Raw genomic sequence first — 13,827 nt, 5'->3', positions numbered from 1 at the left:
TTACAGTCTTCAGTAACTTATCAAAGCTGAGTTCTATGCTTTTAAGCAAAATTCTAATTAGACAGTTCTCAAAATTACATTTAATTCATCTAGAGTTCAACTCTTTCAGATTTGTTGGTAGACTACAGAAATGCTGCAAAAATCCTAATCTTTACTAGAAAGAATAATTTTCAACCATAATAATAGAAGAATGAATTTGGGCAGCTTTCTTTTCACAGTTTTGGACTTTCACATAATAAACATAGTGTGCTACAGAAAGATTGTGTTTTTGAGACACAATTGTTCAAAGGATTCGCACCTATTGTTTACAAAGATATCTCTAAATCTTTTGATACCAGTAACTTCCTTGAATTAAGCATCATATACAGTAGGTCAAGGATGCCATTGTGACATTGTGATCTGTAGCGGACATTTTGATCAAGAGTAGGGAGCAGGTTGAGGAGACCCTGGAGAGGTGGAGATATGCTCTAGAGAGGAGAGGAATGAAGGTGAGTAGGAAGGAACAAGACAGAATACATGTGTGTAAATGAGAGGGAGGTCAGTGGAATGGTGAGGATGCAAGAAGTAGAGTTGGAGAAGGTGGATGAGTTTAAATACTTGATATCAACAGTACAGAGTAATGGGGATTGTGGAAGAGAAGTGAAAAAGAGAGTGCAGGCAGGGTGGATTGGGTGGAGAAGAGTGTCAGAAGTAGATTTGTGACAGACGGATATCAGCAAGAGTGAAAGGAAGATCTACAGGACAGTAGTGAGACCAGCTTTGTTACATGGGTTGGAGATGGTGGCTCTGACCAAAAAACAGGAGACAGAACTGGAGGTGGCAGAGTTAAAAATGCCAAGATTTTCATTGGGTGTGATGAGAATGGACAGGATTAGAAATGAGTACATTAGAGGGTCAGCTCAGGTTGGACGATTTGGAGACAAAGTCAGAGAGGTGAGGTTGCGTTGGTTTGGTCATGTGCAGAGGAGAGATGCTGAGTAAATTGGGATAAGGATGTTAAAGATAGGGCTGCCAGGCAAGAGGAAAAGAGGAAGGCCTAAGAGAAGGTTTATGGATGTGGTGAGAGAGGACATACAGGTGATGGGTGTGACAGAGCAAGATGTAGAGGACAGGAAGATATGGAAAAAGATGATCTACTGTGGCAACCCCTAACAGGAGCAGCCAAAAGAAGACGAAGAAGATAGGTCAAGGATGCCATGCGCCTTTGCAAATATAGTTTGAAGTACAATTATAATCAAAGGGGATTTCCTTTAATTGATGAATCCCTGGTAGCAAAAAGCATAAAATGAGATCCTGAAATAGCATGAAACATCTTTTGCAGTGCAGATTGCAGATTAGCCCAACAATGTACTGTATTTAGGTTGTTCTGAATGGAGCACTGGAAGTCTTTATTTAACTCAAAGTATGTCATGTATTCAACATGAAAAAAAGAAAAGGTAAATAACTATGCATTGTTCAAGTTAATTGTGTGGTGGAGTAAAGCTTAGCACTGCTGACTTGAATTTCTTAAAACCTGGTTTTAAATCCTAGTAGGTCAGTATCTTTGAGGAACTTATAATTCTTTTCTCACACACGTAGGTTTTGCTCCAGCTTACACCTAAAGATGTAAAAGCTGGGTAAATTGGTGAGTCTATTTCATCGTAGCTTGAATGAGTCTGTATGGTTAGACTGGACTTCCCACCCAGGGCTGACTTCAGTGTAGTGCTCAGTATTTCCAGAATAGGTGCTAGCTTCCTTTGACTTCAAATCAAAAAACGACTTAAGCAACATTTTCTCACAATTTTTAGTGAGATCAAAATGTCATACTTATAATTCACTGGGGTGGTGCAGTGGGTAGCGCTGCTGCCTCGCAGTTGGGAGACCTGGGGACCTGGGTTCGATTCCCGGGTCCTCCCTGCGTGGAGTTTGCATGTTCTCCCTGTGTCTGCGTGGGTTTCCTCCCACAGTCCAAAGACATGCAGGTTAGGTGGATTGGCGATTCTAAATTGGCCCTAGTGTGTGCTTGGTGTGTGGGTGTGTTTGTGTGTGTCCTGCGGTGGGTTGGCACCCTGCCCGGGATTGGTTCGTGCCCTGTGTTGGCTGGGATTGGCTCCAGCAGACCCCTGTGTTCGGATTCAGCGGGTTGGAAAATGGATGGATATAATTCACTGAGACATTAATTACACTGAAAGGAAAACCTTTAGTTATCTTGTGGTCAAGGGAAAACTTAACGTTGTCAGTTTTATTCAGATATCTTCCTCTTGATTGTTTGCAAGGTTAGACTTGACTTTAGTTAAAATCTTCTGGTACACCGCAGACAGCCATGGTTTATTCAGATTGACCATTTATGCATTGCACACAAATATTCAATAAGAAAATTTTATGGTACACATAATAGTTTTTGGAGGCAGGGAGACATTCATTTTATTTTATGAAGTCGGAATAAGTGAATTGTATGTACAAAATTATTATATGAAGCCAATATCAATAAAGGTCACATATCTTATTATTTATTTGAATGATGGCTTTGAAAAGCAACCTGTGATAATGTGCTGTATGAAGGGTATAATGTAAATTTAAAACTAATTGATGACTGATTTAGTTGCATTACATTATGAGAATTAGTGTGTTTCTGTTTATTAGTGCAAATGGGATTCTAAAACTGAATGCTGTTATTATTATTATTAGATTAAAGTAAAGTACTGAAACGGTTGTGACCATAGCCAGGAAAAAGGTCTGGTTGTGCAGATGACAGCGTCTGACTTCAAGGGCTCAACACAGGAGTAACATTGCTACACCAGCAGATCTCTAGTAGTGAGTTATTTTGCTTAATAAAAGTCAAATTCTGTAACCCTTAAACCATAAAGCTCCTTTTTGGTTCTTTTCTCTTTTTTTATTTCTGAATTTTCTAAACATTTGAAAAAGCGTTAAAAACTGTTTAAAAGCTTTAATCTCTCTTTCCTTTTTGTTTCTATCATAGTCTTCTTTTAATTTCTCTTTTTATTTTTGTTTTGTGAGCAAGATCTGTTTCTAAGACACTGCTATTATACCACCCTTGTAATTTACCGCACCAGCACACAGACAAGAAGAACACAGCCACCACAACACAAAGCTGAACAATATTGTTGCTATAAACAATATGGCTGCAGCCATAATGGCATCTGCAAAATGACAGAAAAATATTTAAAATTTAAAGTAGCAATTCTTAGTGCACAAAAATGTACATAAAGCATATACAAACTTTCTCAAACTGAAAGATAACCATAAAAGCAAAACAACTTAAGGAAAGAGCAAAGCATTTTGACCTATTAAATACAGCTCCAGCACGTTCAAACAGATTCTGAATGAATGGGATTTAACTCATTAATATAAAAGAAGAACACTTGCTAGCTGATATTTTAAAATATGTTGAATTATGTATTTGTGTGTTTGCAGAAAATCTGGTTTATCTGTCTTGCTATGGGGACTTACTCTGATGAAACAATAACTCAGCTACCATATAAATTTTCACACTGATTGCACAATTCTGCAGAGAATATATCCCTTGATGTCAATAGTCACAACACGGTCTCTTTCACGAACAGAAGCTAATTCATTTGGAAAGAATCAATTCTTCTTCTAAACATTGTCAAGTCATCCAGGACTGTTTTACAGATGGCTTTGGGCCTCAGGCAGAACTCGGAAACCTCCAGTGGTAGTTTCATAAGGTTTAAATTGGGGATATAGACAGTCTCTGTTGGATTTTCACACTTACTGTCACTAACTACAGAAACAACAGTGTGACAGATTATAGTGTCATACTCACACACTGATGAACCCAAAAGAAATGGAGCAAAGTGACAGAAGAAACAGCATCCAACTTACATCATGAGACTAATGTCTTTTTACCATATAACAGTGGTCCCCAACCTTTTTGACAGCAAGGACCACTTTATTAGATGCAAATTTTTCCATGGACTGGTCGGGAGGGGTTGGTTGGGGGGGGGGGGGGGGGGGGGGTTGGGGTAGGAGGGGCAGTTTTATACACAATTTACATAACATTTCTATTATTATTAAAGTTATTAAGCAGTTCGCATACGTTTGCAATCTGAGATTTTTCTTCTTTTTTTGCATATAACAAAGACATATGCTTTACATTTGCCAATCCAACAGATTGCACATCACAAACATTAACACTGCAATCTTTTTTTCGTGTCTGCCGTTTCTATAGGAGGGTGACAATGAGTTAAATTCCAATGGATGTTTTTCAAATGTTGACAAGCAATAAGCAAAAGGTATCACTGAAAACCACAGACAACAAAAACAGCAAAAAAAAAAAAAACAGTAGAAGGAAAGTTCGAAGAAAGAGATTTTGTTTACAATGTTTCTGTTTGGGGATCGTTGTGCAAACGTGCACATCTGAGCTGCGACCACAGATCTAACTGCTCTGTGGATGATTCGTTCAAGCATTTCAAGGTCACTTCGTTGTAATGAAAGCATCTGTTGAATGTACTTCGTAGTAACGTGATTTCTATAGACTCATGTCATATGGGGAAACTGTCGGGACCATAAAAATACTTTGTTGTAATAGTCTCTCACCTCGGTCTCTCTCCTCTCTCTGCACCGCTGCAAAGCCCCGCCTGCCAAGCGTTCTGAACAGTCTGAGTGAGTCGCCGTTGCCGGCAGTTCTCTCGCGGCCCGGCTGTCAGACGGCTGCGGACCGGTAGTGGGCCACGGACCGGGGGTTGGGGACCCCTGCCATATAACACTCTGCACAATGTTTACTGTATAACTATGAAATACAACAACCAGTTCTTTATTTAGATTGTCCAGTGAGTTGCTACATCACTAGCAGAAGCTTATGTATAAATCAGGCAACCTCATTAATGACTTGTATCACAAGGACTACAGCAGGGCTCTCCAACACATCACTCGCGAGCTACCAGTAGCTCGCAACTCTTTTCCAAGTAGCTCGCCAAAGGGTTAATGAATCCTACATAAATATGAAAACTTGATTAGTCAAATTAGGGGTGGGCGATCTTTCCAAAAAATCATATCACAATCTTTTTTAACACAAAATCACGATCCACAATATGAATTGCAATCTATCTTTTCAATGTGGCATACACTTAAGAGAATATCCGAACTCAAACTCATCAAGACCTAAGTAACACTTTATTTTAAATATCAAACAAAGTTGAATTCAATTGTTCTCTCGTTCGTTAGCTAAGCAGAGTTGAGGAACACGCCTCGAAGCTGGCGAGTAAGTGAGGAAGGCCCCTCCCCTCGGCCCACTGCGTGTTTCTCAGAGTCACGCAAATAAATTGGTATGGCAAGCGAACTATGATACATAGCGAAATGAGAGAAATCACAAAATCAACCGGAATGTTCAAGCAAATTGTAGAAAAAACCCCGATCTAAATCCGTTAAGTAGTTCTCTTGTGAAAAGCAGACAGAAATACAGACAGACAGACATTGGATTTTATATATTATATATTAGTAAACCTTCAAAATAATGTGCAGTTAAAGTCTCAACAGCATTCTCAGTATTTCTGGAGCTTAGTCGAGCCAGATAACTTATAAGAATCTTCACCAAGCAGCTCTGAAAATGTCTGCTTTGTTTGGGTCTACATACCACTGTGAGTCTGCCTTTTCTGACTTGAATGTCATAAAATCAAAGTTCAGAACAAGACTGACAGATGAACATTTAAATGACTCCATAAGAGTGAACCTAAGTGGCTACACTCCACCATACACCTCTCTTGTTGACTCCATGCAGTGCCAGTCATCTCACTAACTAAAACACATCACACATGCAACTGGCCATGTGAATACTGTTGTGAAATGAAACAGTGACATATAACAAAATGACAAATGAATAAGTAATATCTGTGTATTTGTAATTGCATTGTTTTGTTTTGACAGCATTTATGTTTTAATTCAATAGTGTGAGATACACTAGAAAATGCATACAGACATACAAAATGCACTTGCAGGTGAACTAAATATTTTTTGTGGTGTTTTAATGCAAAATGTGAGTTGTAGGCACCAACATTTTGTAAATGTTCAGGCAAAACAAGCTTATTCAGTTTGTTTGGGTTGAAATATGCTATGAGAATAAACGTTAGAAAACATGAGTAGCTCTCGGCCATTTTCATTTTGTAAAAGTAGCTCTCAGGGGAAAAAAGGTTGGAGACCCCTGGACTACAGTATTTTAGGAACACATGACTAATGATTTACTTCACAATTGGTAAGAATAGGAAACATACATTTACAAACAGCCATGACCTATCAAGACATGGACTCCACAAGACTTTTGAAGGTGTCCTGTTTTATCTGGCACCAAGACATCTGCAGCATATCATTCATATCCTGGAAGTTGCATGATGGGGCCTCCATGGTTTTTACTTGCTTTCCAGGCACACCCCAAAAATTCTCAATCAGATTGAGATTTGGGGATTTTGGGGGCCAACTCAACACCTTGTACTCTTTGTCATGTTCCTCAAACCATTCCAGAACAATTTTTGCAGTGTGGTATGGCACATTTTCCTACTGAAAGAGGCCCAACATCAGGGAACACTGTTGCCATGAAGAGGTTACGTACAATCTTGTGGTAGCTGGTATGTGTCAAAGTAATATTCATATGAATGCCAAGATCCAAGGTTTCCCAGCAGTGCATCACACTGTGTCTGCTGGCTTGCCTTCTTCTCATATTTCATCTTGCTGCATTCTCTTCCCCTGGTAAATAACACACACACACAGACACACACACACACTTAGCCATACAAATAAGGTTAAAAAAATACGTGATTCAGGCCAGCTTCTTCCATTGTTCCATGGTCCAGTTCTGACACTCACGTGCCCATTGTACGTGCTTTCAATGGTGGCCAGGAATCAGCATGGCACTCTGACTGGTCTGCGGCTATGCAGTCCCATACTCTGCAAGCTGTGATGCACTGTGTTTTCTGTCATCTTTCTCTCCTAGCTAGTATTACTTTTCAACAATTTGTGCTATAGTGGTGTCTGACCAGACAGGCTAGCCATGAACATCAGTGAGCCTTTGGTGCCCATGACCCTTTGGTGGTTCACTGGTTGTCCTTCCTTGGACCACTTTTGGTAGGCTTTAACCACTGCAGGAACACCCCATAAGAGCTGCCATTTTGGAGATGCTCTGACCCAATTGTCTATTCATTACAATCTGGCCCTTGTCAAAGTCTCTCAAGATTCTTACATTTGTCCATTTTGTCTGCTTCCAACACATTACCAACAAGAAATAACTGTTCACTTGCTGCCTAATCTATCCCACCCCTTGACAGGTTCCATTGTAACAAGATAAGTAATGTTGTTCACCTGTCAGTAGTTTTAATGTTGTCACTGATTGGTGCAAGTTGTTCAAGAGGTTAAAACTATCAAGCACTCTGCTTCTATGATATGTCTTGGAGATAACTACACTTCCCAGTTTCTGCTTCACCATTTAAATGTTCTAACTAATATCTTTTTACTTTAAAGGCAACCTACAAAGTATTTGTTTTTAATCTGACTTAAATAAATCACATCAAAAACAATAATATAAACTTTAAAAGAGGAAAAAGTACAATGTACTATTTTTTGAGAATATAATTTACGATTATCAATCACTAAAGTATGATAAAATTAAAATTAAGAACAACAAATTAAGTTAATGCCCTTTCTGTGATCATTGTCTTGGTCTTTTTTTGCCCCTTCACCTTCATTTTAAAATGCAATAACAGGTGAGGTATTTCTTTTTTTTTTAAATCCTTTACTTACAACAATGCAAATTAATATATACAACTTTGGTGAAGAAAAAACTTTGACTTGAAAAAAATACCACACTAATCCCTAAAATAAAGTTATTATGAAAAAAGCTAGAAAAAAGGAGACAATGCATTCAGGAAGGTAATCGAGGAAAACCTTTGTTTTCTTTTTCTACAACACTGTCACAGTCTCTACTGTTATTACATACTGAGGCCAGAGGTTGACATCAGCTTAACAAAACTGACTTTGACCTCATAAGCTTCTTGTTCTTCTTGCCTACTTTTCATTCATTTTATTTTTGACAACTGTTTTCTTCTTCACTATGACTATTCACAATGCTTCATATTTCTGACACTTCTTTAAATGTTACCTTCTCATTACTAGGGTGCAGTATACCAAACTTGGCTAGCTGTAACTGTCTGTATAGATATGTACGACACAAATACAGTTTTTATATTATCTTTAGCTACAACCTTTTAATATTAAAGAACTGACTTGTCATATAATTTTGTTGTTCTCTTTCACATATGTTTACCGATATCTTAGGTGATAATGTTAATGCCACCCATTAGATTATCTTCAGCACTCATTTAACTGTTATCCTGCTCTGACTCACCCTTCCGATCATTGACATGCTGGAGACTCCAGGAGGGAACCACCCTTTGTATTGATGTGGAGTACAGCATGGCAGGTAGATGCACGATTGTGTGGCGCGCCATAGAGGCTGCCGCAGTACCATTTTTGGTATCGGTACTGATCTCTGAATGCTGTTATCTTTAACGCATTTAAAACTTTAGTACCAATCTAACATTACTGCGGTCATTGAGTAAACCTGAACATGTGAGTGCACCCTTCAATAGACTAGTGTCTCTTCCAGGAAGAAGATATTAGGAGCATATGCTCAAACTTCCTCATTACCTTGTAACAAATAAAGTCGGTTTAGAATGTTTTAAATATGAACATGCAGTCTAGTGTATCAGTTTTTCAGCCACTGTGATAGGCTGCCTACTACTGTGTGCTGATGTGGTCCCTTAACCATGAAGAGCACCTTAAAGATTATAGGTTGACATTTACTTTAATAGACTGCATGAAAAATTCATTTTACTGGTCCATGTATTCTGCTTCAGAAATGTTTTTAAATACACAATAACTTGAGGTGTGTGAATTTGTATGTAACAGACTATATTTATCTAGGAGCAAATGTACGTAATGTTTACTTGAAAAAACAATAAGATAAAAAATAAATCAAACCATTAATATAGCTGCCTATTCAACTGAATGAGGTTGCTGTCAAAAGCAACAATGCATTGTAGTTCTCTTGAGGCACAGTGAAAGATTTGAGAGGTTATGCTCTTGCTGTAATGTTAACTTATTATATTCTGATATTATATTCTCACATCTCCCTAGGTGAACATCTAATGCCTAAAGCAACAGAAAGGCATTGCCTCTTGAAGATTTTCTGAGGCAGGTGTATCAGCTACTCATAAATAAACTTTATTTAATTCCTTTTTTATGTGTGCTTTTCTGATTTAGTAAGTTATGTATGTTGACTTTTTGACCAGTTTAACCATTTATCATTGTTTAGTGCATATCCTGTTCCATTTTGTTTGGATTTGTGATTGTAATTATCCCTTTTCTCATGTTTTGATTAATTCACTTGAATTACAATATTCTAAGTACTCTATGAAGCACTGTGAAATGTTCTTCACAAAATAAAGATTGGCTGATTGAAGGGAAAGTACCATAAGTGTTTTGCTGGAAGCCTCGAAGAGGAAACTATATCTCGGGAGCTCATTTGCAGTTCCAGGTTTCACTGACGCACTGCTGTTGCTCCCTGTTGCTTTGCTTGTATTTGTTACGTCTACAGTGCTGGCAATAAAAAATACACAGATCAAAGTGTAGAGATTTGTACTGGGAAAAATAACGTGACAAGGGAATGTCTGTGAGCTGGGCTTTTAACAGCAAATGGATATGACACACAGATTAATATATTTCTCATAGTACATCTGTTAAAACATCAGTTATTGGGTCATTTTCCATGTCTTCGTGCTCCATGCATTTTTAAGCGTACAGTATATCTATTTGTGTCTTCATATTTGGAAGCATAAAGATATCTGTCAATCTTTTGTTATATTAAAAGAATGTCAAACAATAAATGATGCATAGGGGACAGCTTAGTTTTCTGCTATTTAGAGTGGGATGTTAAAATTCATTATAAAAAATTTGGGCAGAAATACTCTCTCGGTGCACATTATATGCCATATGACAATAACTAAGGAATTTGTGTACGGGTGATTGGCTTACAGAGGATGATGCATAACAAACCCTGAGACTCAAGTAATTTGGTTTCAACATCACAACTGTCCTAGGAACAAATAAAAAACTAATGTAGTTTCACAGTTGTTCTGTGTCAACAAAAGTTAAAATCTGAAAAAGCAGCAGGTGCATATTTCCTTTATCTTCCAGTTTTTCATTGCAACTGCATTCATGATTGCATGTTTTCCTTCTATGCAACATCATGCATGTACAGTATTTGAACAAATACGTTTTTATTTCAGTGTCATCCATCTAAGTTTGTCTCTGTCCTTCCCAAGCAGCATTAAGACATAAACATTTCATTTTTATCTGCATTTGGCAACTTTAATATTGTTAATGTTTATTAGTTATGCTGTAGAAAGTGTTATAAAATTTTTATAATCATCTGATTGAAGGATCTCATTTATTGAGTCTTTCTTAAAGTTTATATAGCTGAAAAACACAACTTGATTTGTGTTGGAAGAAACCATGTCTGTGTATGTAGCTTAAAAGCCCAAAGGTACTGTAATTGAACTGGCAAAGATGCACACTAATAGTAACAGATGGTAATGTTTCCATCCTTAGAAAATACATAATCATAAAAAGTTTGCAACTCTATTTAAAGGCTATAAAAATGGGAATGTCTGGATTAAGGCCAAATTTGATTACCATGCTTTGTAGTAAAATGTTTTACAAAGAACAATACTAGTGATTTGTCAATCTGATGTAGATATGACAGGGTCTGTTTTAGATCTCTGTTTCACATTTTCTAAGAATTCCTTCCATTTTCAATGAAATACAAGAGGAACATGAAACACTTTAATAAGTTAATGTACAACTTGTGATGAGATAGGTTTTGTTATAAAACAGCTCTTACCTGTACTGTCATCATACACAACAGTGACCGTTTTCCATTTGAAGAAGTGCACCAAGTCCAAGATTGCCCGGCTGAGTGAAGAGAAATCAGGGTAAAGGCTGACATAGAAAGAATCCCTGTTGTCGGAGACTTGATGTTTCCATTTTGTCTGAATGTGAGGAACTCCCAGTGCATTACAGATGGACTGTACGGCGTTCGTTGAAGAACTATGTGAAGGACCGAAGATGGCTGCCACCCCCAGAGAGAGTTGATCACAGGCTGAAGAGGAGACAGAATTCTGTCAATGATGAGAGAAGAGAAAGCAAATGTGCTAGCGGGTACAATTCAGAACCATTGTTCTAATTATAATCTGCACACTTCTCTTACAATCATATTTCACTTGTGAAGTACAATTTAATTGCTTTGAAATAATGCAGCAAATTTGCAATACATATAAATTACAGCTATTAGAAGTGTGTTTCTCTTAAGAGTAAAGTCTGGCCATCAAAATTTAACTACTAAACTTTAAAACATGCTAAAAGCTTCAACAAAAACAGTAATGTAATACACTATTCTTAGAGAAAATTCATAGATTCTTTAAGTAATAGCTGTGGCATCTGAGATGAATCATATATATTGAATTGGCAAGAACACTTGTTAAAAATACAGTACATAAGCAACTGCTTGGCTACCTGTTTATGCAACATTAAGACATTTTTATTGTCAAAACAGTGTCTATCCATCCATCATATAAAACCTCTGCTTTTATTAGCAGGATCAGTAACAGCTGTCCAAGCAGCACTTGGATCAAAGCAAGGACTAACTCTAAACAAAACACAAATATGGGAGATGAAAGGTGTTCTAAAAACTACCATAGGTCTCCTCAAAATACATACAGATGTTCAGTAAATATATCATACAATTTACTTTGTACTAGTTCACTCTTTTATTTTAAGGCTCAATTTAAATATAATACTCCATTCACTCAGAAGGCATACACATACACATTCATGATGGTGTAAGAGAACCCTGGATTACATAGAACAACATAAACATACAAATTACACACTGGAGAAAACCAAGCTAGGAATTTTAACAATTACATTACACACTGTGTCACTCCTTAGTAATACAGTGATCCCCCGCTATATCACAGTTCAGCTATCGTGCCCCCGCTACATCACGGATTTATTAATACTATTATTATTACTAGGGGGCAGATCCCCCTGCTCGCTTTGATTGCCCATCCCCAGGTTTGGTTTACCGGATAAACAATTTAAAGAGATTGTTATTTTCATGGGAATTGTTACATAGACATTATTTTCATTTTTACTTTAAAACTTTTGTAAAAACAATATTTGTCCTTTAGTTCCTGCCCCGGGCGTGGTTAAATCTCTTTCTTGCGGCACTTATAACGCTGCTTGCGTTGTGAAGGGGGGATCTGAACGCACGCTAAAGAGATGCGATCGATTCAGCTGGTGTCTTGCTGATGCTGCTGGCCAGCTGTGTGCTACGCTTGTCGCGCTTTGCATCAATCACTTAAAAGCCTGTACAGCAGCTGTCCTTTTGCCACTTCGCGTGTCTGCCGCTCGCTTTGTGAAGGGGGGGAGCTGAACACACACTAAGCAGAAGTGAACAGATCAGCTACAGGCTGCTTCTACCAAGATGCCTGTTCTGCTTGTCGCTCTGCGCGTTCTGAAGGAGGAGGAGGAGGAGGAGGAGGAGGGTGAGGAGAAGGGCTTGGATCATCTGCTGGGTTTCTGCAACTGCTGCTGGCAAGCTGCGTGTTGTGCTTCTAGCCAAAAGCATTCCAACAACTGCTAGGTTAGATGTCAATGAACTTGTTTTAAATTGTTTGTAAGTAAGGCGTGTCATCAAAGTGTCTGTCTGAGATGATCCAGTCTCGATTGCTTCGCTCAAACCCCCCCTCCCCCGGGGGTGCGCTATGCTCCTGCCACTTCACATTGTGAAGGGGGGGGGAGCTGAATACATGCTAAGGAGAAGTGGACTTTGTGCTGCTTCTGCCAAGATGCTGTTCTGCTTGTTGCTCTGCGTGTCAATCATTTAAAAGCCTGTACATCAGCTGTCCTTCTGTCTCACTGCCTTGTCTTGCGTGACGTTAAAATGTTTTATAATAGAGAGATGTTACTCATATCCTTAGCCCGACATCCACATGTCATATGTGTTTACAAAGTGTGTTTTAATAAGTTTACATGTGTTTAAAGTGTGTGGGGGGGTATTTTAAGGTTTAAACTATAAAAAAAATGTTGTCTTTCTATATCGCGGATTTTCGCCTATCGTGAGTGGGTCTGGAATGTAACTTCCGCGATAAGTGGGGGATCACTGTATGCAGTGTTGGAGGTAATGAGTTAAAAGTAATGTGTGTTACGTAGTCAGATTACTCTTTAAAGTAATGGATACCCAATTCAATACTTATTTTATAGAAGTAAAAGTACCTGCGTGACTTTACCAAAAAAAAAAAAAAGATTTGCATTTCTGTGTTACTATGGAAAATGATTCCCCATGCATTCAATCCTGCATGTACTGAAGTGTAAATTTAGTTGGTCAAATTTAGGGTTTTAGGGAGACAATGACTTTTAGTAAGACTACTGGGTGTAAGGCAAGTAAAAAACATGGGCGACGGTATGCCATTCCTTTGCTGGGCTCAATTGCACTCCGAAGTAGAAAAGAGATTGCATGCAATCCAGTAACAGAAACCTACTGTTGTATTAATAATGTGTCAGTTTAGCTTTAATCCAGCCTTTTGCTATCAATATTTTGAAACAGTGTGATCTGGTGGCACAGCAGCCAGGGTTCATACTGCAGATCTTTGGGGTCCCGTAAGTGGAATAAGGGGATGGATGTGATTTATTTTTCAGCACATAATGTACTAAATGTATTTATAAAACACAAGAAAACTATCAAATTTGTTTGTGTTTTGG

At 38.1% G+C, this 13,827-nt stretch overlaps 1 protein-coding gene across 2 annotated transcripts in view; it reads right to left on the bottom strand.

Moving 5' to 3' along the window:
* The window catches only part of grik2 (glutamate receptor, ionotropic, kainate 2), a 781,987-nt gene that overhangs the window by 529,904 nt on the left and 238,256 nt on the right, over positions 1 to 13,827 (bottom strand). The window contains exon 4 of one of the 2 annotated variants that reach the window (XM_028797642.2): positions 10,907 to 11,164. In XM_028797642.2, coding sequence (XP_028653475.1) covers positions 10,907 to 11,164 — 258 coding nt within the window. Of the gene's footprint in view, positions 1 to 10,906; positions 11,184 to 13,827 lie in introns of both variants that reach the window. The other variant, XM_051924105.1, reaches the window with a different exon arrangement.

Source organism: Erpetoichthys calabaricus, chromosome 3 (genome assembly GCF_900747795.2).
Source record: "Erpetoichthys calabaricus chromosome 3, fErpCal1.3, whole genome shotgun sequence".
Classification (NCBI taxonomy): Eukaryota; Metazoa; Chordata; class Cladistia; order Polypteriformes; family Polypteridae; genus Erpetoichthys; species Erpetoichthys calabaricus.
The sequence above is the reverse complement of the archived record's forward strand: the minus strand, read 5'-3'. Positions and strand labels throughout refer to the sequence as shown.